This window comes from Oxyura jamaicensis, chromosome 13 (genome assembly GCF_011077185.1).
Source record: "Oxyura jamaicensis isolate SHBP4307 breed ruddy duck chromosome 13, BPBGC_Ojam_1.0, whole genome shotgun sequence".
NCBI lineage: Eukaryota > Metazoa > Chordata > Aves > Anseriformes > Anatidae > Oxyura > Oxyura jamaicensis.
The window spans coordinates 13,417,388-13,444,112 of record NC_048905.1 but is presented as its reverse complement, the minus strand read 5'-3'; the positions used below and the strand labels follow the sequence as shown (position 1 = coordinate 13,444,112).

Genomic DNA, 26,725 nt, shown 5'->3' with positions numbered 1-26,725 from the left:
CGGCGGGACCCACGGCAGCCCCGGCGGGACCCACGGCAGCCCCGGCGCGCCCGGCCCCCGCCCGCCGCCCCCCCCCCGCCCCCCGGGCCCGCTCCGAGGGCGGAGCTGCCGCAACTTTCCTGCCCGCCGCCTCCTCCCCCGGTGCAGTCGGGCGGCGGCACAGGCACCGGCACCGCGGGTAGGGGGGGGGGGACGGGAACCGGGCGGGGGGGACACGGGGAAACCGAGCTGGAGGGCAAGGGGTCGGGGGGGCTGGGATAGGGACCGGGATTATGGGGGGCGCACCGGGGGCGCACGGGGGTTGCGGGGATTTGGGGGCGTACGGGGGGGCGCAGGGGACTGGGGGTGCATAAGGGGGTGTGGGGGTCCGGGGGTGTCCCCCGGGGGGCGCAGCGGGGTGAGGAGGGCTGCGTGGTTTGGTCTGCATGGGAAGGAGCCCCCCCGAGCTGCAGCGGGCAGAGGGAAGGACATGGACAGGGTGCCCACGGGGTGCCCACAGGGTGCCCCTGGCCCTGCTGCTGCGGGGGGTGGATGGATGGCTGGATGGCAGGGCTGCCCCGCTCCAGCTTCTCTGGGGAGAGCTGACAGCTTAATTTTGGCCGGCCGGGGGAAATGCTGGCTCCACGTCTGTGCCAGCAGCAGCCTCTTCTTCCCCAGCGCGGATGCGAGCAGGGCTTGGGCTGCCCGCTGCATCCCCTCGGCTGGTGTGCCCTAAAAAAAAAGAAAAAAGAAAAAAAAAACAACAACAACAACCCATCCCCTTCTCCTTTTTCCCCTCCGCTGGGAGATGGGAGCACCAGGACTCACTGCTCGGGGACTTTGGGGCGATTTCAGGCAGGATCGGGGCGAGTTCGGGTGCCGAGGGCCAGGCAAAGCCGGGGCACGGCTGCGAGCCAGGAGCAGCGCGGGGCAGCGGGGAGGCACAGAGCTCCAAATCCAGCAAAGCCCTCACGAGCTGAGCGCAGGGAAAACTTGCAAGCGAATCGAATTTTCTCGCTGTGCCAGATTTTGTCGCTGGCAGAGGCACCCGCGAGGAGAGGCCCCGCGCTCTGCGCCCTGCCAGGCAGCGCAGGGCTGCTCCCACCGCCCTGCTCGCTGCCCCAGCCGGGGGTCTTGGGGTCTGCCGGGGCCAGCACGGGTAAAAAACTTGGCGTTTTTCTATCCGGGCTATGGGAGGGTTGGAAGCTGGGAATGAGGCAGAAAATGGTCGTATTTTTATCCGTGCATGTTAATTGTTCCTAGCTAGCCAGACTGCCTGCCGGTGCTACCCTTCTTGTTTTCCTAGCAGCAGATTATTTGGGATAACTCTGGGAGCTGGAGGGAAGAGCAGGCTTCAACGTGAGCGTGTCTGTGTGCCCTGCAAGAAGTCCTGCACAGCTGTAGCTGGGGCAGAAGGCCAGCTGGCCTCCCCGCCACAAAACCTGCTTACATTTCCGCGGTGCCCAAAGCCCTCAGCAGCGGGGTGGAAACACGGGGTGCCCCCTCCCCAGCACCCGGCCGTGGGTGTGTTTTGGGGCTGGCCACGGTGCCGTGCTGCTGGGGCGGCTGGGCACCCAAGCCAGGGGCAGGACAGAGCCCACGTGGATGTGTCGGGAGTCAGGCGCCAGCGCAGAGTCCCGGGTTTCACGTTTCCACTCGGGTACCTCGTGCCTTCCCCCTGCGAGGACGTCTCACACCCGGTGCTCGTGGCCATCCGGCCCTGCCAGGTGTCAGCTCCCAGCTCACTGCTTTTCTTCCCGAGACTGCAGCGTAATTCTCTGCTTTTGAGCTCATTCACGGCACGGCGGAGCTGCGTACGTCGCGCTTTGGCCTGGGGGGCATTTTCTGCTGGGGTTTCCCGTTGTGAGGCCGCACCTGGCCCCAGCGGAGCTGCTGTGAGACCCCTCGTCAGCACTGTCGGCTCGGAGAGGCCGGGGGCATCTCCCCTCCCGGCAATCTGGGGCCAGGTCCTCGCCTCATTCCAGCTCTGAGGGTTGATGTCGGGGTAGGACGGGCCGCGTTCGGGGTGTGAGACGTCCTTCAGCATCCTTTGGGGTCGGATGGCAACCGCAGCCCGTGCTGGATGCCTTTCAGATGCCCCCCGGTAGCCCCGCGAGGGGGGCCCCATCCTTTGCGCGGAAAGCTGAGCTAGGAAGATTTTTCTGTTCCCATCTGGCCAGGAAGGGAGAACAACAAAAATGCCTTTCATCGCCCTCATCACCCTCACCCCGGAGGGGAGAGCAGAGCACTGGTGCGGGACGGCTGACAGCTCGGGGGGAAGCCGGGAAACCCGGCACCTTGGGGCTGCTGCTGGGACTCCCTCCTGGGGCGGCTGGAGACCTCCGGACAAGTACCTAGATAGGTATAGAGATGGAGTCAGGGGCGGTGCTGGCCCCAGATGAAGCGCGTGGCGCTGAAATGATGCTCAGGGTGCTCGTGTGGCTGCAGGCCGGCTGCTCAGGTGCACCTGGGAGCATCTCACCTCCCGCCCCAGCGTCCCAGCACCGCGGGGTTCGGGGATGTCCCCAGAGCAGAGTGTTGGCAGGGCTGGATTCATTGTTCTTGGAAGAAGCCGGGACATTTGGGGATGGGAGACGTTTCCTTCCTGAGAGGCAGCCCGCTGGCGAGCCGGTGAGCGGCGTGGGAAGGAAGGAAGGGAGAGGGGAAGAGCGCGACAAGAGCCACTCACCCTTCGGACCCGAGCTTTGGACGAGGCTCCCGTGCGTGGCCGGAAGCCTGTTTCCAGCACCGTGAGAGCCTCGGATGCCCTTGGCTGTACGGGGTTTTGCTTTCACCTCTTCTCCACGCTGCCTGGCCTCCCTGCAGCCCCGCGCTCCTCCTCTCAGTGCCAGGACGCTTGTGGTGCGTTGAGCTCCGTCCGTCTGGAGCAGGGGGCCGTCAGCGGCTCTCAGGGCTGCTGGGGAAGGATGGAGCCAGGAGCAGGGGCTGCAGGAGCCGTCAGCTCGGGCTGGAGGCAGGAGGTGGCCCCTGGCCTTCACCCGGGGGGCCGGGGTCTGTCCATCCATCCGTCCATCTGCCTGGCCACGTGCTGCACGAGCGGGGCGGCGCAGGCAGGAGTGACTGTGGCTCACGGCCACCTCGGCTCCCCTCGGTTCCTCCGGGCTGCCCCAGGCTGCTGTGCCCTCCGCCTGTGCGAGGAGCAGCCGCTGCCCCCTCGCCGTGCTGGTGATCTGCTCCCGACGGCTCCTGCCTCGGGGACAGATCCCGGGGGCAGATCCCGGGGGCAGATCCCTGCTCTCGTTGGCAGCTCGGGGTGCGGGAGCTCTGCCGGCAGCTGGTCCAAGTGGGAAATCTCCGGCCCAGGGCTGAGTCATCCCTGCAGCGCCGAGGACACCCCCGAGGCCCCTCGGTTGCTGTTGAAAGGCGGTAGCGGGAGCGAGAGGCTCCAAAATGGCTCTGCGGAGAGCTCCGCTTCTTAGGCGGCCTCGGCCTCCAAGGGAGCGGGGATGCTGGGGTCGGGGCACGAAATTCGCAGACATCTGGAGCCTGCGGCTTGGTTCCCAACAGCCTCCCGGCCCCGTTTCCCCGCCGCCCCGCAGACAAACACGGCGAGGGCGAGCGGCCGAGCGGGACCCGCGGTGCTGGCCGCCCTCCAGCCAGCCCGGCCTCGCCGCCTGCCGGAGGAAGCCGCTTCCCCGCTCTGTGCCGCCGCCAAGGCAAATAGAAAAGTTGCCTTAAAACAATGCCGGCCGCGGGAGGGACAGGGCCTGGATGCCAGCAGCGCTGCTGCAGACGGGCTCATCGCTTCCAGGAGAGTTTCCACTGGCGTTTCTCCCTCCTCTCCCCTTGGCCCGGCTAAAAACCCACACGCTGTCGGGCCGCCTGAAAGCTTGGTCCTCCTTCTTCCTCCTCCTCCTCCTCCTCCTCCTCCTCTCCAGCCCCTTCCTCCGCACCAGCTGGGGGCTGAGCTATTTCTGCAGAGCTCCGCTCTGAGATGAAGGGCAGGGATTTGCACCCCGCTCAGGGGGCTGGTGGCCGGGCACTGCGTGCTGGCCCGTGCGGGGCTCGGAGCCTTGCAGGAGTCCCCTGGCACCCGGTAAACGTGGCAGGAGAGCGAGGGTGCTGCTGGAGCTGCCCAGGCTGGGTCTCCTTTCTTCTTGCTGCAGCCCAAAGCAGGTCGAAATGCTGTGAGCTTCCATAAAGATGCGGCGTGCGAGGGGCAGGGGCTGCTTTTGGGGATGTTCTGGAGGTGTGGGGAAGCCGCCAGCAAGGGCTGGATGTGGGTGAATTCCCTAGGCTGGAGGGAGAGGTGCCACCCACGGGAGCCATGGCATGGGGACACCAAGGCCGGGCGGTGGCATCCCGGGGTGGCAGGGCCATCCTGCACGCCTGAGAGGTGCTGGTGCTGGGACCGGCCGTGGTCCCGTGCCGGGGATGGCAGGGGAAGGCAGGAGGGATGCAGGGCGAGGAAGAGGAGATGCCCAGCCCGGAGAAGCCTTCTCGCTTCACCACGAGCTCTCTGGAAGGATTTGGCTTAGTCACTCATCCCTTCCCTCGCTGGTAGGCTGAACCACTGCTTAAAATATCCTGGAAGGCTCCCAAGCGGCGCAGAAGGCAAGAAAATGAAAAACACATGAAGGGAAAGGGGAGTGGACGCTGCCTGCGCCCGGAGGAGCCGGGATCGGGGCAGGCGGCCCCGGCCACCCACCTCCATCCCCTGGACGGGGCCGGATCAGGGCGCCCGTGGCTGCGGTGCTGGGCACAGGGGGAGCCCACGGAGAGGAGGCTGGGGGCTGCCCCGGCCCCTCTGCAGCGGGGACAGGTCCAAATGTGCAGGGTGGGAGCTGCTGGGTGCTGGCCGTGGCCTCGGAGGGGCTGGGGACGCCCGGAGGCACGGCCCTTCCCCGGGCAGACGTGCGCGGCCGCGGGCGTTTCAGGGCGCGCTGGTAGGAAATGGCTCACCCCGAGAAAATGCCTTCCCGGCAGCGCCACATCCTTTCGGTGCCTGGGCAGGGCTTTCACCCTGACCTTTTGGCCAGCGCTCGAGAAGCCCAGCGGCTCTCAAAGGGGCTCTCAGCGGGTTTCGCAGGCGCTCGGCCGGCTGTTTTTAGCACTTTTATAGGCTCCGGAGGAATGAGGTCGGCGCGTAGCTGCGGGCTGCGTCTGACGGGGCAGGCTGCGCACAGCTTCTGTCGGCTGCTGCCATCTCGTGTTGCTCCACCAGTGAGTCCTGGGCTGGACACCAGCCCCGCGGCGAGGTGATGGGGGCTGATGCTGCCCTGCTGGGTTCCTTCTCCTGCTCGCACGGGGCTGTGCACCGGGATTTGGGACAGGGGCCGGGGGGACACATGCTGGCCCCTTCCCTGCCCCATCCCATGCGTGTTGGAGCCAGGGGCCGAAACCCCGTGAGCTGCAACCTGAAACCTCCTGAAGCCTTTGGAGAAATTCCTTTCCCATACGGTCACTGTGCACGGAGCCCTGCAAGATAAAACTGTCCTGCGGCCGGCGGGGCTCGGGGACATTCTGCTCCTCTTGTCCTTGTACAGGGGGAGCAATGGCCAGGGCAGCCGACAGCGGCTGCCTTCGGGGCTTCAGGGGTTGTTTCCAGCAGGAACAAGTCTCTGCTCCCGTAGGCAGCGTGCCCCAGCTGAAATAAGGCTCTGAAAGGAGGTGGGGCGGGGTTCTGCGTGCCCCCACGCTTCGGTGGCTTTGGGAACGCACCGCCATGCAGAGCTGCAGCCCAGCACCTCGGGCAGGGGCTGTGCTGTTCCCAAACTGTGGTCCCCCCTTCCCACCCTGCACATCCCTCCCGCTGCACCCCCAGCTGCCAGTGAAGGGCTGGGGATGCCAGGGGAACCTCCAGGAGGGGCCGTGGGTGCTGCAGGGGGTGCTGAGCCCCGCTAACCGCCCCTCTCCTCTCTCCCCAGGTCTCTCCCGCAGCTCCAGCCTCTCGGAGAAGGAGCTGAAGGAGGCGAAGGCGCGGAGCCGCAGGATCGTGGCGCAGCTCACCACGGCGCCCGGCCCCAGCTCCAAGGGCGTGCTCCTCTTCCACCGCCGCAAGCAGCGCGTCGACGGGCTCACCGGCACCGGCACGGGGCATGGCACGGGGCTGCCGCTGAGCCCGGTGCCTCGGCAAGGAGCCATGGAGGAGGGCGAGGGGCACGGCACGCGGGGGACACCGCCAGAGCCTGGCGATGCGCAGCAGGTCCCGCTGAGCGTCTACCTGAAGGAGAACATGGCACCGGCCGCCACCAACGGCCTGCACGAGAGGGAGCGGGCAGAGGGAGAGGCAGGGGGGCTCGGGGGGATGCAGGATGGCGTGGGGGTGAGCGTGGCTGCTCCCGTCCCACCACAGAGCACGCACATCCCCGAGCAGAAGAACGGCGAGGTGCTCGGTGCGCCCACGGGGACAGGCCACGCATCTGTGGGGACGGCCAGCATGACCATAGGGACAGGGAATGCACCTGTGGGGACAGTCAGTGTGCCCGTGGGGACAGGCAACGCACCTGTGGGGACAGCCAGCATGACCGTGGGGACAGGCAACGCACCCGTGGAGATGCCCAGCGCGCCCTTGGGGACAGCCAGCGTACCCATGGGGACAGCCAACACACCGATGGGGACGGCAAACGCACCCATGGGGACAGCCAGTGAACCCATGGGGACAGGCAGCGCACCCAAAGGGATGGCCAATGCATCCATGGGGTTGCCCAGTGCACCCATGGGGACGGCCAACGCATCCATGGGGACAGCCAGCGTGCCCATGGGGATGCCAAGTGAGCCCATGGGGACGTCCAGCTCACCCATGGGGACAGCCACCCCCTCCGGGCAGGCTCAGAACGGCACACGGGGCAGGCAGTACTACGAGGTCCACCTCACCCTGGCCAAGCCCAAGCCCGTGAAGAACCGGACAGCCAGGCCGTTTGGCACCCAGACGCCCACCACACCAAGCCAGGGGCCAAGCCAGCCCCCCGAGAGAGCCCCCGCCACCACCACCGAGCTGCCCCCGCCGCCCACCTACGCGGAGACGCTGGGCAGCCCCCCACCCCTCAGCAGGGTCCGCTCGCCCCCTGCCTACTCGGCCCTGTACCCCCCCGTCGAGCAGAAGGTGCTGCAGAGCCCCGTCCACAGGGCGGGGGCAGTTCCCCCCCTGCCCAAAACGGGCATCCTGGAGGAGTCGGCGGCCCGCAGGGCCCACAAGAAGTCCATGTTCACCTTCGTCGAGAAGCCGAAGCTGGGCCCCAACCCCGACCTGCTGGATTTGGTGCAGAGCGCGGACAGCAGGAAGAAGCAGAAGGAGCACGGCGAGCCCGGTGCCGAGGACGAGCCCTTCGCCCTGGGGGCAGAAGCCTCCAACTTCGTCCCCAGCAGCGCGGCCAGGGGCGGGCAGCACCTCCCGCCGGCCGACGATGCTCCGGCGTGGTCGTCCTGCCTCAAGTCCCCCAGCATCCAGCCGAAGCCGAAGCCGCAGCCCAGCCACAACCTCACCGAAGCCAGAGGGAAGGGAGCCGAGCTCTTCGCCCGCCGGCAGTCCCGCATGGAGAAGTTCATCATCGAGGCTCCCTCCCAGCCCGACCTGCTCCGCTCCCCATCGCCCACCATGTCCCTGCCTCCCTCCTGGAAGTACGACACCAACGCTTGCCTGTCGCCCATGGTCTCCAGGCACCCCGTCAAGAGTCCCTGCAGGCCCTCCAAAACCCCCCCGGCGTCTCTTTACGGCGGCGCCCTGACGGAGAACGAGGTCTCCCAGAAGGAGCTGGAGCTCTCCAAGCACCAGCCCTACCAGCTCCAGTCTTCGCTCTTCATCCTCTCCCCATCCAAAGGGCCGCCGAGCTCCGTGCCCCGGGAGGTGCCACCGCCCCGACCCTCCCTTCCCGACGCCTACCCCTGCCTGCAGCGAACGTCCTGCCCGACCTCTCCGTTGCCTCCTTCCCCTGTTTGGCACCCTCCTGCCGTGCCCGGGGCCGGCGGGGCGGCCTCCGGCCCCTTCCCCAGTGCCACCGGGGCTCTGCCCCTGCCCCCGGGCAGCCTCCCCGCTCCCGCAGCCCCGGCGGAGCTGCTGCTGGCCTCGCCGTGCCGCCGAGTGAAGGGCGGCTTCCAGGCGCCCCGGCCCTCCTACTCCACCAGGAACGCGGGGATCGAGCCGCAGGTGTGGAAACCTTCCTTTTACTACAAATAACGGGGGCGGAGAGAACACCGAGCGGGTTTTAGGCTCCCCTCCGCCGGCCGAGTCCTCTCTGATTGCTCACGGGTGTGCGAAAGGCTGAACCGACCCAAAAAAGGGGGGAAAAAAAAGGAAAAAAGAAGCTCAACGGCTTCCAGGGCGGTGCAGGGGGCAGAGGACGCGGTGCCGAGCCCCCGGTGTGCCGGGAGCCGCGTGTTTGTGCCGAGCGGGTCCGGGGGCGTAAAGCACACGGACCCCGAAGTGCTAACAGGAGCCCAGCCGCCCCGCAGTGCCTCCGGTGCTTTCTCTCTTCTCTTGCCTGGAAACTTTCCGTAGCAGCACAGCTCTGCCTCGGTCTCTTTTCTCGCCTCCTGCATTTCCAGCCCCCTCCGTCCTGCCGCCGCCGCTCCGGCCCGCCGGCTCCCAGTGCCCAGTACCAAAGCCCGGCCGCGGGGACGCGCCGCCTTCCCACCTCACTGTGCCTGCTCCTGTCTCTTCTGCTGCTCTTTAGGGACCCGTCCTTGCTTGCACCCACGCCGCGGAGGAGAGCCACCGCCTCCCCGGGGAAGGGACCGCAGGGCTGGGGACGCCGCGGGGTCCCTGTCCCCTCCCGGCGCCCCCTCGTCTCTCCGCAGCCCCGACCTGCGGCCAGGTGCAGGGGGTGAGGTACGGGTAGCACCCCCCGAGGGGTGGGACTGATCCTGCTCTTCCATCAGCCGTTCGTCTGGGAGCAGCTCCCCCGGCAGGGGCACCGAGCTGCTGGAGCTGGTGCTGAGCAAGGCGGGCGCAGCGGGGGGACGAGGGACAGGCACGGGCAGGGCTCGGTTTGGAGGCAGTTTCCACGGCTGCACCAGCACATGGAGGATGCTCCTGGCTCACCCCGGGAGCAGAGGTGCCCCTCGCCCAGATTCTGGCTTCCTCGCAGCCTGGCTGATGGCCCCGTGCCTGCCCCAGCCTCTGCAAGGGGGGGGGAATCGACCAGGGCAGGGATGCGCCCTCGGGGATGGGGAGCTGCCTGCGCTGAGCTCCGTGAGCCCCTCGCTCCTGCTGCTCTCTGCATTAACGAGTTGCCTTTCGACTGTGCTTTTATTTCTCCTGCCTTTCCCCCCCCTCTCTCTGAATACACTCTCGTGCACTGTCGGACCTGTCTCTTCTCTTTCCTGCTGGCTCAGGAGGAGCTGCGGGGTGGTGAAGCCTCGCCACGCTCGGCACCGGGGGCTCGGACCCCCAGCACCTCGGGGGGCTCTGGCCCCGCCACGCTGTGCCCTCAGCACGTAGAGAGAGATCCTGGCTCGTATTTGGGGCAGGGATGATGAAGCACACCCTCGGGGGGGGTTGTTAACGGCCCCATATTCCCAGGCAGGGGCACGAGCCTTACTGCAGGGATGTAACCCAGCCCCAGCACCGCGGAGCAGGGGGATGCGCCCATGTGCCCGAACCTGCCCCGAGCTTTGCTTCCCTCTCCAGGGCTTCAAAAATGGTCTGCGGTGGTGGGGAGGCGTCAGAGCTGTTGCCTTTTTGCTCCTTTTCCCCAGCACGGGTGCTCTGCCCCCTCCACCCCCTGGCAGGGACACTAACCTGCTCTCTGTCCCCTCCAGGACAGGCGGCCGTCCCTCCCCGCCTCGCCCACCTGGACGCCCCGGTCTGCGCGGCGCCAGGGCAGCCTGGACGGCTGGGCCAGCCCGGCCTCGGTGCCCGAGCTGGACGAGGGCCCCCCCAGGTCCCCTCCGTGGAGCGAGCGGTCGCTGTCCCCGCTGCGGCAGGACGCCGACCCCCGGGCCAGCCGGCAGATGCAAGCGCGGCTCGCCAGGAACATCATCAACGCTGCCCGCAGGAAGAGCTCCTCGCCCAAAGCCGTGGGGACGGAGGGCTCCCGGCCCTTCACCCCCCCGGCCACCAGCCCCCGGGCCGTGGGGTCCCCCAGCTTGCCGCGGTCCCCCCGGCCGGAGGGGTGCAGAGCCCCGGCCCCGCAGGCTGCCACCTCCGCCTGCAGCGTGCTGGCCGCACCGGGCAGCCCCTCGCCCACCTACAAGAGCCCCCTGCCATCGCCCCGGGTGGACGGGTCCCGCTCCTGTGCCTCCCCCGGGGTGTCCCGAGCCACCTGGGCAGAGGGACGCCGGCTCCTGCTGTCACCCGGCGCTGCCGGGCTGTCCCCGACCCCCAAGAGCCCCCTGCCATCGCCGGTGGTGGGCGCGCGGTCCCCCGCCAAGCGCTACAGCTCCCGGTCCCCGACGGACTCGGACGTCTCCCTCGACTCCGAAGACTCGGGGGCCAAGAGCCCGGGCATCCACAGCTTCAACCTGTGTCCCCGCGGCTGGACCGGGAGCCTGCGGCTGAAACCGGGGGGGCTGCCTTCGGGGGCCCCCTGCACCTCCTAGAGCAGCCAGCCCCGGCCACGCCGTGCCGCCAGCCCCCCTGTGGTGCCACCCGAGGGTGGCGAGGGGCGAGGGACGGTGCCCCCGCAGCGGGTCCCCAGGCAGGGAGAGGCACGGACACGGGCTGGGGATGCGCGGAGCGTCCCCGTCCCCATCGGCGTGCCGCCGGGGTCAGCTGCCTCCCACCTGCCCGCGGTCCCATGGCCCAGCTCTATTTTTACCAGGCTAACCTTTCGGGGCAGGACTGCGTGGTCAGCAGGGCGAGCAGGGCAGCTGGCGGGGGGGACGCAGCCCCTGGACGTCCCCTGTGCCCGGCGCCCCCCAGCTCTGGTTTCCCAGGGTGGCCCTGGCGGCGCTGGCACCCGCGGGGTCACCGCGCACCCCTCAGGTGGGTGCCGTGGCCGGGACACCCTGCCCCAGCAGGGTCTGACCCTGCGGGTCCGGCTGCTTTCAGCCAAAACCAGATCTCGAGGGGGAAACATTCATGTTTTATTCCCCCGATCCCCAAATCCTGCTTGCTTTTTTTTTTTTTTTCAACCTTTGACCCTATCTCCACGCAATTCCCCCCAAATTCTTCCCCGGTGACGACGAAGAGAGCCAAAGTTATTTATTGCCATGCCGAGGGCACCGTGGGCAGGTTTCCTCCCGCTGCGCCCGGGCAGAGAGAGGGCCAGCGCCACCCCCGGCACTGTCACTGTCCCCAGCCCTGTCACTGTCCCCAGCCCCGGGCTCACCCCATCCCCACCCTGCGGGACCGAGGGACGGAGGGCGCAGCGATGGGGGGGCTGTGGGGGTCAGAAGGAAGCGGTACAGGTGGCAGAGGGTTTGAGGGAGGTCTCGGTGCGGGAGGTGATGCTGAGAGGTCTCAGGGACAGGTCGGGGTCCCCACGGGAGCCAGCTCCCTGCACGGGGCAGAGCTCGAGGGCACAGCGCTGGTGGCTGGGTGCGCAGGGTGATGGGGAGAGGGGGCAGCAGGGTGGGCACCGTTACGTGGCAGAGCCCGGGGAGGGCAATAACGGGCCCCCACAGTGCTTCCCCCCCCCCGAGTAGGAGCCAGTCCGGGGTGCTGGGAGATGCCAAGGCAGCGACCCTCCGCAGCCCCTCGCCCAGGGGACGCAGCGTGCGCGAGGGCCATCGGGGCACGGCCCCAGGTCACCCCATCCCTTCCCCCGGGGCGCGCCGTGGGGGCGACCCCGTCCCTGGTCCCTGCCCCTCTGTCCCCCGGGAGCTGCCCTTCCCCCCCCGGTTGTGTACCCAGCTCAGCAATAAAGGGCCGTTATCCCACCCGTTATCCCACCGCCTGCCTGCCCGCCGCCCACCCGCCCCGAGGGGCCCCGACACAGCCCCACTCGGTGCCGGGGTGACACCACCGCGGTCCCCAAGGGTGAGCCCTGCTCCTCCCCCTTTCTCAGCCAGAAATAACCGCTGTCCTGCCGCCGCACCTTGGCACCCCGTGCGGAGCCCAGCACGGCTCGGGGCGAGCAGCACAGAGCCCCGGGTGCCCCGCGGAGCCAGCTGGGGCCACCAAAGGCTGGTGGCTCTGTCCTCGTCCCCGGCCCAGGCAGAGCGCATCGCTGGTGTCGTAAGGAGCCCCCTGGGCAGGTAGGGGGGGCGAGGTCCCAACTTGGGTCAGCGGGTGGGGGACAGCCCAGCCGGGGGGTGTCCCATGGCACAGGACAGGCACAGAGGGAGCGGGGAGGGGGTTGGAGAGAAGGAGCCAGCGGGTCCCGGGCTCTCCAGCCGAGGATGGGCGATATTGGACCCGGAGCTGGCAAGGAGCCCTGTGGCAGGCACCGCGCAGCCACAGCCCTGGGGGTCCCCGTGCTGCCCGGGGCTTTTAGGGGAAGGTGACAGCTTTAGTCCCGAGCCAGGAGACGCGGGATGCACCCAACGCCAAGCCCCCAGAACTCTCCTTGCTGCTTTCTGAGCTGCACATCCCGGCTGCTGCAGGTGGATTTTGGGCGGGCAGCACAAGGGGGGGAATCTCCATCCTGCCTCCGAGGTGAGGAGCTGGGGGCTGAGGAGCCCCCCAGCCCCACGCGGGGGGACAGGCGGTGGCCCCGTGCCCCGGCTCTCCCCGCTGCCGGGGCTGGGCTGGCCCTGCAGGGTCGGGGCTGCAGCTCCTGCGCTGCCCGGGGCCAGCAGCTGAAAATAGCTCTGCTGAGTCGGTGGTGCTGCTGCGGGGGCTGTCAGCACCTCTGCTTGGCCGGCCGGCTGTGGGGGCTGCTCCAAGCGGGGCTCGGACCTGGGGACACCGCTGGCTGCAGGCAGGGAGGGTGCTGGGGACGTTGCCTGCTCTGAAGAGGGACGATGACGGGCGTGGGTGGTGCTGAGCTCCCCCAGGGGCTCCGGTGGGGGCGAGATGAGCGGGTGACAACAGCAAAGAGGGGCTGGGGGACACAGAGTGTGAGCACCCCGAGGTGCTGAGCACACGAACATGGCTCTGCTCTCGCCCACGGGTTAACGGCGCCACCCCTGGGCCCTGCACATCCCCAGGGGCTGCTGTGGGGAGCCCCCAGGCACCGAGGCAGAAGGGAGGTGACCCCGGGCACCGCTGCCGGGTGGGGACAGCCTGGCAGCCCCTGCGGCACACCAGGGGCTGGTGTGTCCCCGTGCCCAACCACCACCCGCGGCCACCTCTCTCTTGCAGCCGGCCAGGAGCCGTCCCCATCCCGTAGCCCTGCCCTAGGAGCGTGGCAACGGGCGATGACCATCATGAAACCAGCCCCTGGAGATGGTAAGCTGGGGGGGGGGGCACAGGGAATGCCACCAAACCGTGCGAGGGGGCCCCCAGCAGCTGTCCCATCCTCTCCCCTCGTGTCCCCAGCACCCCAGCTGGACCTGGGCAAGAAGGTGAGCACGCCGCAGGACGTGATGCTGGAGGAGCTCTCCCTCAGCACCAACCGCGGCTCCCAGCTCTTCCAGCAGCGGCAGAGGCGGATGCAGCGCTTCGTCTTCGAGCACCCCAGCGGCTACAGGAAGGTGGGAGCCCAGCCCCGGGCAGGATGGAGTCCCTGGGCTCTCGCAGCCTTTGCGGGGAAGCCTTTCCTTGCAGGGCTCCAGCGGAGCAGCCACGCTCAGTGCTTGCCCTGAGGCTAAGGGAGAGGAGAGGGGACGGCTTGGGGCGAGCACCCAGGGGGTGGCTCCTGCCCCCCGTGCCCCCACCGACCCCTCTCCTCCCCCCCTGCAGCTCCCAGCGCCGGGTGGCTCGCACGGCACCGAGAAAGCCGGGCTGGAGGGGACGGCGAACGAGTGGTCGGTGGGTACCTGGGGAGGCAGCAGCTCCCCCTGCGCGGCAGGACAGGGCTCCTGCCCGCATCCTGCCCGCAGGTGCTGAGCCCCGAGCCTTCCCTCCGCAGGCCGGGGACGCCGAGGGCCAGCAGAGCTTCCACTCGGAGCTGCACGTGGCGGCGTCGCCCCAGGGCGGCCCTCCTGAGGTGCCCAAGAAGTCGGAGAGAGTCTTGCAGATGGGCAGAGTCCTCAACCCAGACAATCTGGCCCCAGGTAAGCGCTCGCACCCCAAAGCCAACCCCGCTGGGCTCGCCGTGCAGGGCCACAGGGACCCCTGGGAGCCCCCAGGTCCGGCCCTGCGAGGAGGCGATGTGAGCGTTGGGCTTTCATCCTGCTCCCCCCATGGGCTGAAGGGGCTTCTCCTCGGCCCAGCCCCGGAGGTTTCGGGCTCCAGCCCTGCTGCACGGCCTCCTTGGACCCGGGGCTGTGTAAACACAACCGATTCCACACACACACACACACACAACCTCCCACCCAGCTGGCCCTGCAGCCGCTAACGCCGCCTCTCCCCCCTCGCAGGGTACTCAGGGCCCCTCCGAGAAGTGCCCCCGGAGAAGTTCAACATCACCGCCATCCCCAAGGGCTACCGCTCCCCGTGGCAGGGGCTCCTCGGCGACAGGGACAAGGCCGTGGGCAGAGAGAACCAGCTGCCCATGAAACCCTCGTACGGGGACTTCATCAGCTTCAACAGGTAGGGGCTGGCCGGGCTGCGGGTGCCACCGGGTCCCGCCAGGACCGGCTCGGGGCTGGGCGGAGGAGCGGCGGGGGCAGCGCCAACCTCTCCTCATTGCCCAAGGTATCCGAGCAGCTGCTGGAAGCGCGGGGGGACGGGGTTAATCTCCCCACAAGGTGCTAAGAGGTCACCAGATCCCTTCCAACCGCGTGCTTGGGATTGAAGCCTCCAGGCCCGCTTCTGGTGGCTCGGCCTGGCGAGCTCCGCGTCCCGCGGCTGCTTCCAGCGACGCACGGCTGCTGGGCCTCCTGCACGCCTCCACGGCACCTGGGGGTCAAGGTTAGGGCCGGGGGACGGAGGCTGCTGAGGAAAAACGCCTCTCTGGAAAGGGGTTTGGATTCAGGAGGTGGAGGAATTGGTACCAGCAACCCAGGGGAGAGCTGAGAATTGAACTTGTAAGCTGAGCATGGTCTCGGGGAATCCGTGACCCGAGGTCTTGTCTCTGCTCCTTGCTGAACGCCTCCTTCACGAGGATGTGAGTACCTCGGTCCTGTAGGCAAGTGGTGAGTGCCCCAAATCCCACTGGAGTTCCCAGCTGGGACCCAGCTCTGCTCCTCCTGCAGACTGCCCTGCAGCCTCACCACGGCTTTAAGTCGTGGGGGACATCGCTGCTGTGTTTGGCACCACCTCCACGTTTCCTCTCCACGCCTCTGAAAGCTCGACAGGGCACTGGGCTGTACTGGTCAGTACCGGAGCAGAGCTGAGGGAGAGGAAAGCCAGCGGGCAGCCAAGGGAGAGCAAGGAGAAGCCAAGGGGCTGCGAGAGCTCTTCCCTCAGCACCCCCTCCCCAGTTAGCCATCCCCAGCGCCCCGCTGCAGCGACGTCGGAGGAGCTGCTGCAGACGGAGCCTGAGGAGCTGCTGCAGACGCTCGGCTCTTTGCTTTCAGCATTTATCCATTTCCTGCCTCGGCATTTATTTGTGGGCAGGGACCGAAGCAAGGGCATGTTTCTGAATAACGCTTTACCCTGTGCCGGTTCTCCCCCCTCACACGCTGCCTTTCTATTTAAAGGCCTGAGCTGTTATTTAATACAGATGGATGCTAATTTAACACCGCGCCTCTTGCCACCTCCTCTAATTCTTCACTGAGGCATGAAGATTCAGACAGCCAATCTGCTTTTAACTGGGCTTTTTCATGATCTTCCAAGCTGTTGGCTTTTAAATCACTTCTCAGTTCATCAAATACCAAGCGGCAGAAAAACACGCTTTTTGGAACAGCTCGGCTAGCGAGAAGCCAGCAGCCTTGCCTAAAGCTTGGTGAATCCCGGCACAGCTCGCGTGTGTCACAGGGCAAGGCAAAGTTCACCATCTCAACAGCAAACGCATAGAAGCAGCCTGATTCACGCCCAGCTTTAAAACTTGGGGCTGTGATGCAGGGGCCTTCAGCCGGCTTGCTAAGGTGTGCTACTTCAGGAGAGGGCGAGAACAAAGCTTTGAAAACGCCTGTTTTGTTTTTTTTTTTTTTTTCCCAGAAGGGAGGCTGTTCCTGGAACAAACCCCTCTCCTTTACCTTTCGCCCCCTTATTTCTCCCTAGGACACTGTTGCAAAACAGTGCCACATTACTCATGCTCCGGCAGCGCTTCCCAAAGCAAACATTCCCAGCTCTGCCTCGCTGGTCGGTCAGTCGTGATGCGCTGCTCCAAAACCAACATTCCCGGCGTGCGGGGAGCTGGCACCCTCCTCCCTGGTCCCTCTGTGCATTTCTCCAGGAAGGGATGACAGCTCTTGCCCCCGCACCGCTCCTCCTCTTAGTCAGAGCTGGAGAAGCTGTCCCAAAAGGCTGGCTGGAACGAGGGCCAGGAGAAAGCCATTTGCCTGCACATGTGCTAGAGCAATCAGGAGGCAGCAGGAGGAGCCTCGGCCCCTGTGCAACGCATTATCTGCAGACAAGTCGCTGCCTGGGGACCGGTGGGTTCATCACCACCACCTGCTCTCTTAATCCAAGCCCTTTCACATCTCTGGCTGCTGGTGGAGCCCGTGGCAACAGGCCGTGGTGAAGCAGCAGCACGCTTCCCCCCCTCCCCGTACAGCCACGGGCACTCAGGCACCAAGAGCCACAGCTGGAGCTGAAGTGTGCCCTGTGCAAGGGAAGCACCTCGCTGGGCGAGCAGAGACTGTAACAGCATCCTGGGGAGGAAAAGCGGGGGGGGTCACTTGTCACGGCTATCACTGATTGCTGCTGGGCTCCTTGAAATAAAATTTGCTTTTTCCAACACCGCAGCCTCTCTGTAAGGTGCTAAGTTCACTTTTCTTGCGCTGCAGGACTCCCACCCCGTTTGACAGAGCAGTGCTCAGCGACCTCTTCTACGTGCCTGCCACCGAGCTGGACAACCTGAGCGGTCTGGAGCTGATTTCCCAGAGGCCCAACTTCAACAGAGTACCGCAGGGCTGGGCGCGGGTCCTCCCGGAGAGCGACGAGCTGTAGCACCCCCGCTCCCTCCCCCATCGCCACCGATGCTTTTCTCGCTAGACTCGACCATAGTAGGGGAGAGGGCAGTAAGCGTTCTTGCCTAGCATTTCGTGAAAGCTAAGCTCGAGGTCTCAGCTCGTCGTCCTTTTCCACGGGATTTGAAGAAGCTCCAGTCTGGGACCATCCTGAGTTCCCCTCCCACCAGCAAGGCACCGAGTGCTCTCGTTGCTGCTTCGCCGACGCACAAGCCCTGCTCTGACACGTGGCGCCTTTGGGGAGGAATTCCACCCAAAGGACAGCGAAAGGAGGCGAGGGCTGCAGAACACGAGCAGGACAAGCAACCAGAGGCACCGGGACGTTAAAAGCAGCGACCTCAGGCTTGGCTGGACAACAGAAAGATGAACTGGTCACCTGCCTGTTTACCAGACAAGGGAGGGGAACACTGGGAGCTGGAAACTTGTGCCACTTTTTCCATAAGCTACCGGCTGGCACGTGACAGCTGCTGTTCTGCCCCTCCTACCTGCACGCCTTGCTTGAACATCTCAGCCCTTTGATCCTCCTGTGCCAGGTTTGCTTCTTACAGCCGGGAGATAAGGATCAGGCCCTGCCTGGGACAGAGGTGCTACAAAACTGCGCCAGTCTGGGGTGTCTGAAAGAAACCGCCAGCGTATTCGGGAAACTTCAACATCAGCGGGAAGGAAAAGCAGCGTCATGTCCCCACAGCAAGCGTGGGCTTCTCAAATGCAAAAATCAGCAGTGGGGATTTGACTACACGATTTCTTTTCAGCAGTGGCACCCGGTGGGACATGCAGCCAACAACAGTTCAGAGGAGAGACACCAAAGCCTTAAGAAAACCCCTGCCAACCACTAACAAAATTCTCGAACATAACACGCTTTCTACACCTGCTTTTGTCGAGTTCTTAATGTCACCCCTCTTTAGTCCTGTGAAACCAGGAGCATTGGGGTAAAAGTGTATTTTCCACCGCTGCGGTTAAACCAGGCGAGTAAGTTTTGTGGTAACAATGCAGTTCACCGCTGCCTTGCTTGTAAAGCGTGTTCTAATGCTGTGCAGACACATGCAGAGAAAATCCCAAGCAGGGATTCTGCTGTGACTGCACGCCATTCGGGCAGGAAACCTGTATTTCTGTTCTTCCCACAGAAGCATGAGGGGATAAGCCAGTGTCAAGAATAAAGCTCTAGTCCTCTAACATTCGAAATTTACGATGTATGACTGCTGTCTTGTTCTAAACCCACCTCTCTTCCCTCTGTCCATCAGCTGAAGAACCTGGGAACCTGGTTGGAAAATAAATAACTTGCCGTACCGTACACCCTGCTTGCATCCCAGGTCTGTCTGCAGCGCCCCCGGGCCCACTGGAGCCGTGGGGACAGAGCGGCAGCACGCAGTACGGCCCTCCTGATCCACCAGCGTGCCTCCGCCTCCCCTAACGCTGCCCTGGGATGCCCCTTACCTGACAAAAACTAATCACCTGTGCCTACAGCTCAGCTTTTGCCAGGGAAAGCCAGCTTGCGCTGCAGCCGTGCCCCTGGTGCCATGCCATCACCGACAGCCTGGCAGCATCACGCACGCCTCGGGTGGCAGCAGTGGGACCCGCTGGCATCGCGCAGGTCAGCGCAAGGAACCCGAACTGGACCCACTGTCACAGCCCACTCCTCAGCCTGGCTTTGGCAGCAGCCGAATAAATCCAAGTCCTCAGGCGCCCTGTTCCACGAAGCAGGGTCTAAGCAGAGTGTTGAAAAACTCGTGCGTTTAATGTATTTTTTTAAAACAAGCAAAGGAGTCTTCAGAACAGGTCCCATCATGTTTTGCTCTACAGATGCCCACAGATCAGTTACATGAAAGCAGCAGACATACAGACACGTTAACATCCTCTAGCCACGTGCCCGCACACCCTACTCAATGGCAGGCTCCATGCAGTTGCTCCTAGACAAACGCTACAGTTGGAGCACAGAAAGAAAAGTTTCACGTCTTATAACATCCCCTTCTGGGGAGCGTCCCCAGGTGGGAACCGCTAACCTGTCACTCCAGGTCATGCCTACATCACCAGGGGGCTGCTTGCACAACCCAACTTGTCTTGCTCGGGACACCCAGGATTAGAAGTGAAGCACCAGAAAGTTTCTTTCTGTTAAAAGTCGTGAAAAAGTAGGGGGAAAAAAAATATCTGTGGCGCTAGTAAGGCAAAGCCATGGGTTTGGCACACGTGAGAAGCTTGTTTTTCAGCTCTTATTCAGTCCTGGCTCGATACTACAAGATTAACACGTCATTAGAGTAACAATTCATTGGCTACGTGACACAGAGAAATCTCTCGTTACACTTAAATAGTCCACAGTGTTCAGACTGAGGGTATCAAATGGCCTTGAAGAGGGTTTGGTTTTTGTTTTTCCAGAAGTTTATTTCAAAAGTGTGCAAATGGGATACACTACGAGCACTGGAATTCTGGTACACCTGATCCACAGACCCCCCCCCCCGACAGCCCTTCTGTCTGCCCCCCACCCCCCCGATACTAAACCAAAGACCTGGGCTGTATCAACGATCCGACAGCTAACGGTGACGCGGAGCTCAGCTTGCCCAGCGTCTGCAAGCAGGGAAAGAAGGCTTCTCTAGCTCACCCACAGCTCAACATACGGCACTACCATGGTAACTAGAAAATAACGTGTACTTAAATGACCAGGGTGACACGACGTGCTAGGGGCTGCTGTGCTTTCCCGCGTGGGCGCCCATCCTCTGGGGGTCTTGAGACGGGTAGTGAATGGGGCCTGGCGCCCTCATGAAGGGAGGCGGTGGCCCCATGGCGTGGAACATGTGTGGTCCAAAACCTGCAGAAAGAGTTGTCACGCTCAGACGCGGCGAGAGAGCAAACGCCACAGCTGTACTACTGTTTGAAACTGCCAGCGGAAAACGCTTGGCCACCAGCTGCACCTCAGAGAGGTTCCCACCTCCCACGATTCCTCCAGTTCCCCTCCTCCCAGTAAAACTGGGAGCAATCCTTACCCAACACATGTTCTTAGTCACAGATAAAAGCTGGTGGGGGACTGGCATGGGTGTTTGTAATGCCAACCTAAATGCTTTCCACTCAACTGTGGAGCAACCAAGGAGTCTGACATCCCACACAAAGACCTTCAGATGCAGGTACACAAACACAGGCGTGCGTTCACCCAGCTACGGAAATACCCTCCGAAGTTCAGGTCAATGCAGCATCTACACAGCCAGCAAACGCCCCACGTAGGTCTGAATACCCATAACAAGGATCTGTAACGTGCCTGAACACCTGCAAGTGACTACCTAGCACAACAGGCAGCTCAGTTTCATCACCCTGTGCTGACAGCTCCTTTTATATCATCGTTTCAGACCGTATCACCAGGAAAATCAGTGCAGGGTATCCGTCAGTGCTACAGTTAAGCTGAGCAAGGGGAGCAGACCTCCAGGCCGCTGCGCTGGAACACCAGCTTAGAAACCCTCAAAGAGGAAAAACAAGTACCTGGAGGTGGTGGCGGAGCAATGCCAGGAGGTGGTGGCAAGGCAATGTTAACCACAGCTGGAGGGCCACTCGGAGGTAGGTTGAAGTAATTTGCAGAAGCCTCCTCTTCTGCAGCTGGAGGAGGTGGGAGAGCTGCAGGGAAAAAAAAAACAAAAACAAAACCATACTGTGGTTATGGAAAATCTAATCTCTCAGTCAAGAAATGCAGGCGTATCTACCTCCAAGGAGGAGGCACAACCAATTCTTCCGCAAGGGCAAACTGCTGCTACTGTCACACGAGGTGGAGCAAGAAGTACGACTGCACCAACCTCTGGAACACTCCCCATTTTACTCCATCAGAAACCAGCTTGGCTTTTTCCTTCAAACAACACTCCGTGAATTACAAAAATGTTAACCAAGACGTGAACAGCGTGGGCTGCCAGTATCTTGGACCTGAGTAACATTAATTAATTCAGCTTTCACTTCTCACTCATCACGTGACAACCCTTCTTTCCAGCAAGAATTTGCTTCTAGACAAAGCTCGTTTCCCGTGCCAGATTTTATCTGCTGCAAACCCCCAGTCAGTAACTGCTCTGGGCTCGCCAGTGCCTCTAGTGTCCTGAATTTAAAATGTTCTCGGAGGTTAACTCCAGCCTTTCTCGTGGAAGCAGGTCAGCATGAAAGGAGTCAGAGATGAGAACTACTCCCTTACCTCCGGGAAGTCCTGGAACTGGTTCCAGCTTTATCCCAGATTCTGTAGTACCTTCTTTGTCCTTCTCTTTTCCTCTTGCTGCCTGAGACCTAAAGAACAGACAAAAATTTGAGAACAAGGTTAAGAAACGGCAGGATAAACAGATTTTTATACTGCAGTGGTTCCACATTGTCTAATCTAGATCCATTCTTCAGGCCAGTGATGAAGAAATCAGTCCCAAAACAGCTGATACCAAGTATGCAAATAATGCTCACAAGACCTGGATTGAAGCAGAACTATGAAACTCACCCGTTACCCTCAACCAACACAACCCTTACGCAGTTTGTGTCATATCCAACCCAGATCCCACTACTCGAAGAAGAACAGACTGCAAGAGAACCCCAGCTATGTATCAGCTCAGTGCCCATTTCAGCTTCACATTCAGTCCTGCTCCTGAGGGCTGGATAAACTGAATGAAGAGCCACAGAAAATGAATTCCATTTAAGAATCGCGCCCCTGAGGACAGGGTTCACAAGGCATCCGAGAAAGAGGTAAGGCGTCTGCACGCCACCCACCCCACTCACCTTCCCCACTTGACATTGAGCCTGCGGCCGTTGACGATGAGTTTGTTGAAGGATTTCTCAGCAGCCACTTCTGCAGCTTGCCGGGTGGCAAACTGGATGAAAGCACACTGCTGTCGCTGCACCACAGTTATCGTCCGAATTTCCCCAAACTGGTAGAAGTGATTTCTGTGTGGAAAAACATGCATATGAAATCCCGTTCCTCCTAGCCGCAGGGTAAGATGGTGTGTGATGAAACAGATATGATCATATCCTTTCTTTTCTCCATTACCACTTCTGAACAGCCATTACAAATCAAGTCTCTTGGCTCCTGTGTGTCATTACGGAGCCATAAAATCAATGCAGCAGCTTTTCTCAGCAGCTAGCTAGACAGAAGGTATGGGACCTTGTGTAAAACGCGTAACAGTACCCCCAAGAGCTCAGAAGAATGACTCATCGGTAAGATTTCTCTCTTAATCAAAGCGTTTGAAGCACGCCTGTTTATCTGTTCTCCAACAAGCTGGTACTCCTCTGTACTTGCCCACCAACCAGCTCCCCTTTAAGGAACACTGAAAGCCAGTTTTGTTTTGTTTTTTGTTTTTTTTTCCTTGCAAGAGTGATTCCCTCCCTTGAAGACGAGCAGTAACCAAAGCACCAAATACAAAGGCAACACAACTGCACCAACACACCTGAGATCTGATTCAGTGATAGTATCTCCGAGCCCTCCGACGTACAGCGTAGTAATGGTCTTGTCATCAGGAGGGTCCAGTCGAGGCATGGTCGATGCTCGTTTCAGGAGCTTATCAGCCACGGGATCGTTAATGCCATAGTAACGATCTTTGATGTTCTGATCAGCCAGAGGATCATCTGGATCCGTAGGTTTCTCATGTCTAAGGTTCAGCAAACAAAGCATTTTGTAACAGCAGTCACAGCTGCCTCAGGTTGAAGTGACCACAACTGCTGCTTTCCCCTCTGAAGACAGTCTGGCTGTTCCTAGCTTTTTGTTCACGTAAACAGGCCAAAACGCAACAAAAAGCCCCAGGAACGTAGGCTGCAGCTAACAACATGCTATAGGCAGGACTGCCTTCGGCTCTGAATGAATGGCACCTCTGACTGCCGAGCGGTCAGGACCACAAACCACAAGAGCTGGATTTCAAACGGCCTCTTGTTCAAATACAAAGACCTCTGACGGAGGGGGCTGATGCCACAAAGGGAAGAGATGAACTACGCCAGAGGAGAGCTGCAGTCACTGCTTTGGCCAAACACTACAAAAGCACGCAGCGAATGCCTCACCACCGAGTTCGTCACAACAAAGAGCCATTCAGTGGGGCCGCACGCCCGCTCCCTTCAGGTTTCACACTGACCCCGATCCCTGCACTGCGTCCCCCCTACCCACTGCAACGTTTCCTGTTCCTCAGTCCCTAGGGGAAAACGTGTCTGGCCGCAGGGAACAGATTAACTGCGTGAGATGTACGCGTACCTGTAAGGACACTCCTCTCCTCGCTTGCATTCTCCTTTAACCCAGAAGGAACAGATGTGGGGACGGTTACGTTTGTAGTAAGGCGTGGTCCGAGCCAGCTTCAGCAGCATGTCACTGGTGGAAGTAGCTTTTCCTAGCGCGCCCACTGGTCTGGTGCCATCAGAGTTGGCTATCTGCGCAGAAGTTAAAAGACAAAGGATTTCCTGAGAGCTGTTACAGTATTAAGTATTGCACGATACAAAAATATTGGAAGTAGTGCAAAGAATCAAATGAAGCACGTGATTTTAAGATGACTTGGGTAATTCTTTTTCAGAGAAGGTGCATTTGGCCCCTTCCCTCCCTCGTACACATCCACACCCACAGAGGGTAGTTAAATTCACTTTCTCACCTCACGTTCCATGTTCTGGGTGTAATACTCTTTATTGACATCAGATTTAGGCATTTCGTCCTTAAGGGAGAGTCCTGCATCTCGGACTTGGATAGGCAAACCTAGAATTAAACAAGCAAAACATCCCTATGAAGCACAAACTGCAGGAACAAAAAACAGCTCTTGCACCCTGCGGTAGCCAGAGACAACTTATCTCCCGCCCAGGCACACCGCGCTGTCCCTGAACCTTGGAAGAGATCTGATCATCAAGACTTGTTCTTCTCAAAGTCTGTCTGCAGACTACCAAGCCAATCCCAGGCACGCACTGAAAGCCATTTCACCAGCTTTCATTTCAGAGGCAAGGAGAACTGCTGCTTCTCTCAGTTAACGCTTCTGGGTACACACCATACTCCAGGTCAAGCAGGCAGGTCTGACAGACGTTCTTCAGCTTGCTGCAGGTCTGGCACACTTCTGTTTTCTTGAAACGCATACGGACACCGGGGCACCAGCGGAACACCGTGAAGGGCCTGGCACAAATCTGAAAGACAGAAAGTTGCAACCGCATCACACAGCACTGACCTTACCACGCAGGGTCTTGCGTCATTAAAGACAAACGAGCAATTCTTTATAAACTGAGCAGTCAGTGAAATAGCAGCAAGCCCAGTGGGAGGCTACAGGACTTGTGGTCCAGATAAAAACCGCTGCCCTCTATGTTATCTGCAGGGAAGACGCATCTGCGGCCGATGCACGCACAACCTGAGGAAGGAAAGCACGATTTCAACACAAACCTTCTCCCTGCCTCAGGTGACAACTGATAAACGAAGCAGGGACGGACCTTAACGTCCCTCAAGTCAAAGCAACGTTAAATATTTCCGTCCCTCTCAGAAATAAACCTGTGTTATTTCTTAGACAGCGAACAGCAATCTCTAGCCGGCCAAGAATAACACGTTCCCAGCAAACCCCGAACTCCAGTTATTTATGCACCACTGAACAACGAAAAGAAGCTGGCAACAGAAGGCACTGAACATGCTGAATGTTGCAATGCCTTTAAATAAAGTACCATGATATGAGCGAAACCTGAAGATTCTCATAAACATCAGCAAATCCTAGGTCTGTCTGACCAATAATTTACTGCTACAAGAGCAGCCACCTAACTAAGTAATTGCTGACTGTCTGAAGGTGTTACGCGGTTATGTGGGTGCTAAGATGTTAACCCAGGTGAGCACTTTCCTGAAGGCAGCGGGTGTTTTATAACATCAGAACGCGTTGCTCCCAGACATGCTTCAAAAGACAAGGAACATACCTTGCATTCCTTTCCATACTTCTCTTTGGTCTGAAATACAATCAAGAAAGAAAATGTGAGATATCATTAAAGCACGAAACACACCACAGCTAGAGCACGGCGCCCTCTTTCATGCCGCACCTAGGCTCACCCACCCCCCTGTGGAATCTTCCTTGGTTGGTGAACAGGACAAAAATAATCCTAAGAAACTCATTTCAGAATCGCTCGTTTAAACAAAGCATGATGAGCCTCGCTTCACGTACTAGGAGAGGTGCAAATGGACTGTTAATAGCTATTTTTAAACAAGGCTGATGTAATTATGTCAGCCAAGTACACGAAAACAAACCGATTTTGAAACTTCAATTCTATCAGCAAGAAAATTACGTTTCTTCAAAACACTGTAATAGCTCTCAGCAGTATTTGTGGGAAGAGAACAGGAAGGAGAGAATCTAAACGTTCATCCTCGGCAACGGGACTGAGCACAGAGAAGAGCGGCACAGCACGGCCGGACTCATCCTGAAGGGACAGAAGCAAGGTCACCAAACAAGGATTTAAATTACCGCCAGGATGCCTTACTAAGACAGCCTTAGCGTATCTTTACGGGTAGGTCTCCTGCACACCACAAACTGTGCTCAGCTAATTAACGTTCCAGCAGCTCTGCACAGCACACAATGTCCCGGTACCGAAGCTCTGTGTTCTGGTGTTTCCTGCCATCCGGACGTCAGACTGCCATCTTCCTCTCCTCTTTGCCTAGCTTATTCCTCCATCCCATGCCTCGCAGCGTGACGTGACACACCAGCAAAGGTATGAGCTAAATCCTGCTGCACACATCCAGCTAGTTCGGGGTGCGCACAGCTCAGCACCTCCTGTATCCCAGCTTGTTTCATCCCCCAGAACCGAGGAATCCCGGGGCAGGCACCCACCACCAGCACAGGGCTGCGCGGTCACGTACCATGCGAATGTAGGGGTTCTCTCCAAGACATGTCTGGCACAGAATAGGGAAGTCCTGAATTGAGCAGGAAGAAAGGAAACGTGGAATTAGCAATGAAATCACTGCAGCAGCACTAGAATCACCTCCTGCACTAACGCCCCTGACCGTGACCCAGCTGAGTGTTAGACACCAAAAGGCCTCCCTCGGGAAGAGCCCCGGGGCCAGCCACAAGCCCCCACCCGAGCCCCTCTGGTGAAAGACCCCCAGCACGCCGGCTGCTCCTGGTTTCACTTGTGAGGAACATCCCGGTAACGTTCTCAGGGAGGCGAGCTGTGAAGCTCATTTCTTCCCCATTGCAACGGCGACGGGAGCAGCAGTCACAGCGTACGACAGCCTGACACCCCCAGGGCCTTGGCTGCCCCCAGCTCCTCGCTGCCTGAGCACACGGCACCCCACCCTGCGCGACGCCCATTGCCACACCGTGCACGTACACTTCCACCTGCCCGACCTTTTGTTTCTTTTTCCCCCTTTTCCCTCCTGACGGTGCCCGTCACTCCCCGTTTTTGCCGGTTCCGCCCCGCAGCTCGCAGCCGCCCTCCTTATTTCAGTGACAGCGGGCCCGCTGCTGCCCCTCACCCCCCTCACACCGGGCTCAGGGCGGCTCCACCCCCCCCAGCCCCATCCCGGGCTCTCGGAACGGGCCCGTCCCCGTCCCCCCCCGCCCCCGGAGCCCCCCCCCCCGTCGCGGCGCTCACGGCGTCCTCCCAGTTCTGCCGGTTGTACGTGTTGGAGCCCAGCGACGTCGACATGGCGGCCCCCGCACCGCCCCGCCTCGGGCCCGGCCTGCAGCGGAGGCGGAAGTGGCGTCACTTCCGGCGGCGGCGGCGGGAGGGGAGGAGCCTGAGGGCGGGACCAACCAGCGAGCTGCGGGCGGAACCATTGGGGGCTGGGAGGGGGGTGGGACGGAACCATTGGGGTGGGAGGGGGGGGGGAACCGTGGGGAATGGGGTGGGCGAAACCATTCGGGGC

The 26,725-nt window shown here is 61.5% G+C and overlaps 3 protein-coding genes and 1 long non-coding RNA gene across 6 annotated transcripts in view; 2 read left to right on the top strand and 2 right to left on the bottom strand.

Moving 5' to 3' along the window:
* The window catches only part of SYNPO (synaptopodin), a 14,434-nt gene extending 2,920 nt beyond the window's left edge, over window positions 1-11,514 (top strand). The window contains exons 2-4 of the mRNA XM_035338948.1: window positions 5,868-8,086; window positions 9,700-10,535; window positions 10,569-11,514. Coding sequence (XP_035194839.1) covers window positions 5,868-8,086; window positions 9,700-10,479 — 2,999 coding nt within the window. The 3' untranslated portion in view covers window positions 10,480-10,535; window positions 10,569-11,514. The remainder of the gene's footprint in view (window positions 1-5,867; window positions 8,087-9,699; window positions 10,536-10,568) is intronic.
* Window positions 8,356-8,660, bottom strand: LOC118173878. The gene is made up of 2 exons (XR_004754424.1): window positions 8,559-8,660; window positions 8,356-8,495 (listed from the first exon to the last, which is right to left on the bottom strand). It is a non-coding gene; the product is annotated as an uncharacterized LOC118173878 (long non-coding RNA).
* A 317-nt stretch (window positions 11,515-11,831) lies between the features above and the next one.
* MYOZ3 (myozenin 3) lies at window positions 11,832-17,075 on the top strand. 3 transcript variants are annotated; one of them, XM_035338823.1, is made up of 7 exons: window positions 11,832-12,078; window positions 13,127-13,213; window positions 13,304-13,458; window positions 13,667-13,735; window positions 13,836-13,980; window positions 14,287-14,458; window positions 16,762-17,075. In XM_035338823.1, exons 2-7 carry the CDS (start codon window positions 13,183-13,185, stop codon window positions 16,922-16,924), a joined length of 735 nt encoding a protein of 244 aa, XP_035194714.1. In that variant the 5' UTR covers window positions 11,832-12,078; window positions 13,127-13,182; the 3' UTR covers window positions 16,925-17,075. The 3 variants fall into 3 exon arrangements, with proteins under 3 accessions (XP_035194714.1, XP_035194713.1, XP_035194715.1); XM_035338822.1 differs by having other exon boundaries at window positions 11,833-12,078; window positions 13,667-13,729; window positions 13,830-13,980; XM_035338824.1 differs by having other exon boundaries at window positions 11,833-12,104; window positions 13,667-13,729; window positions 13,830-13,980.
* A 1,583-nt stretch (window positions 17,076-18,658) lies between these two features.
* On the bottom strand, window positions 18,659-26,590 carry RBM22 (RNA binding motif protein 22). Its single transcript, XM_035338821.1, has 11 exons — window positions 26,452-26,590; window positions 25,718-25,771; window positions 24,787-24,816; window positions 23,889-24,021; window positions 23,505-23,605; window positions 23,117-23,289; window positions 22,326-22,526; window positions 21,661-21,825; window positions 21,098-21,186; window positions 20,407-20,538; window positions 18,659-19,744 (listed from the first exon to the last, which is right to left on the bottom strand). Exons 1-11 carry the CDS (start codon window positions 26,503-26,505, stop codon window positions 19,614-19,616), a joined length of 1,263 nt encoding a protein of 420 aa, XP_035194712.1. The 5' UTR covers window positions 26,506-26,590; the 3' UTR covers window positions 18,659-19,613.
* Between the last annotated feature and the right edge of the window lie 135 nt (window positions 26,591-26,725).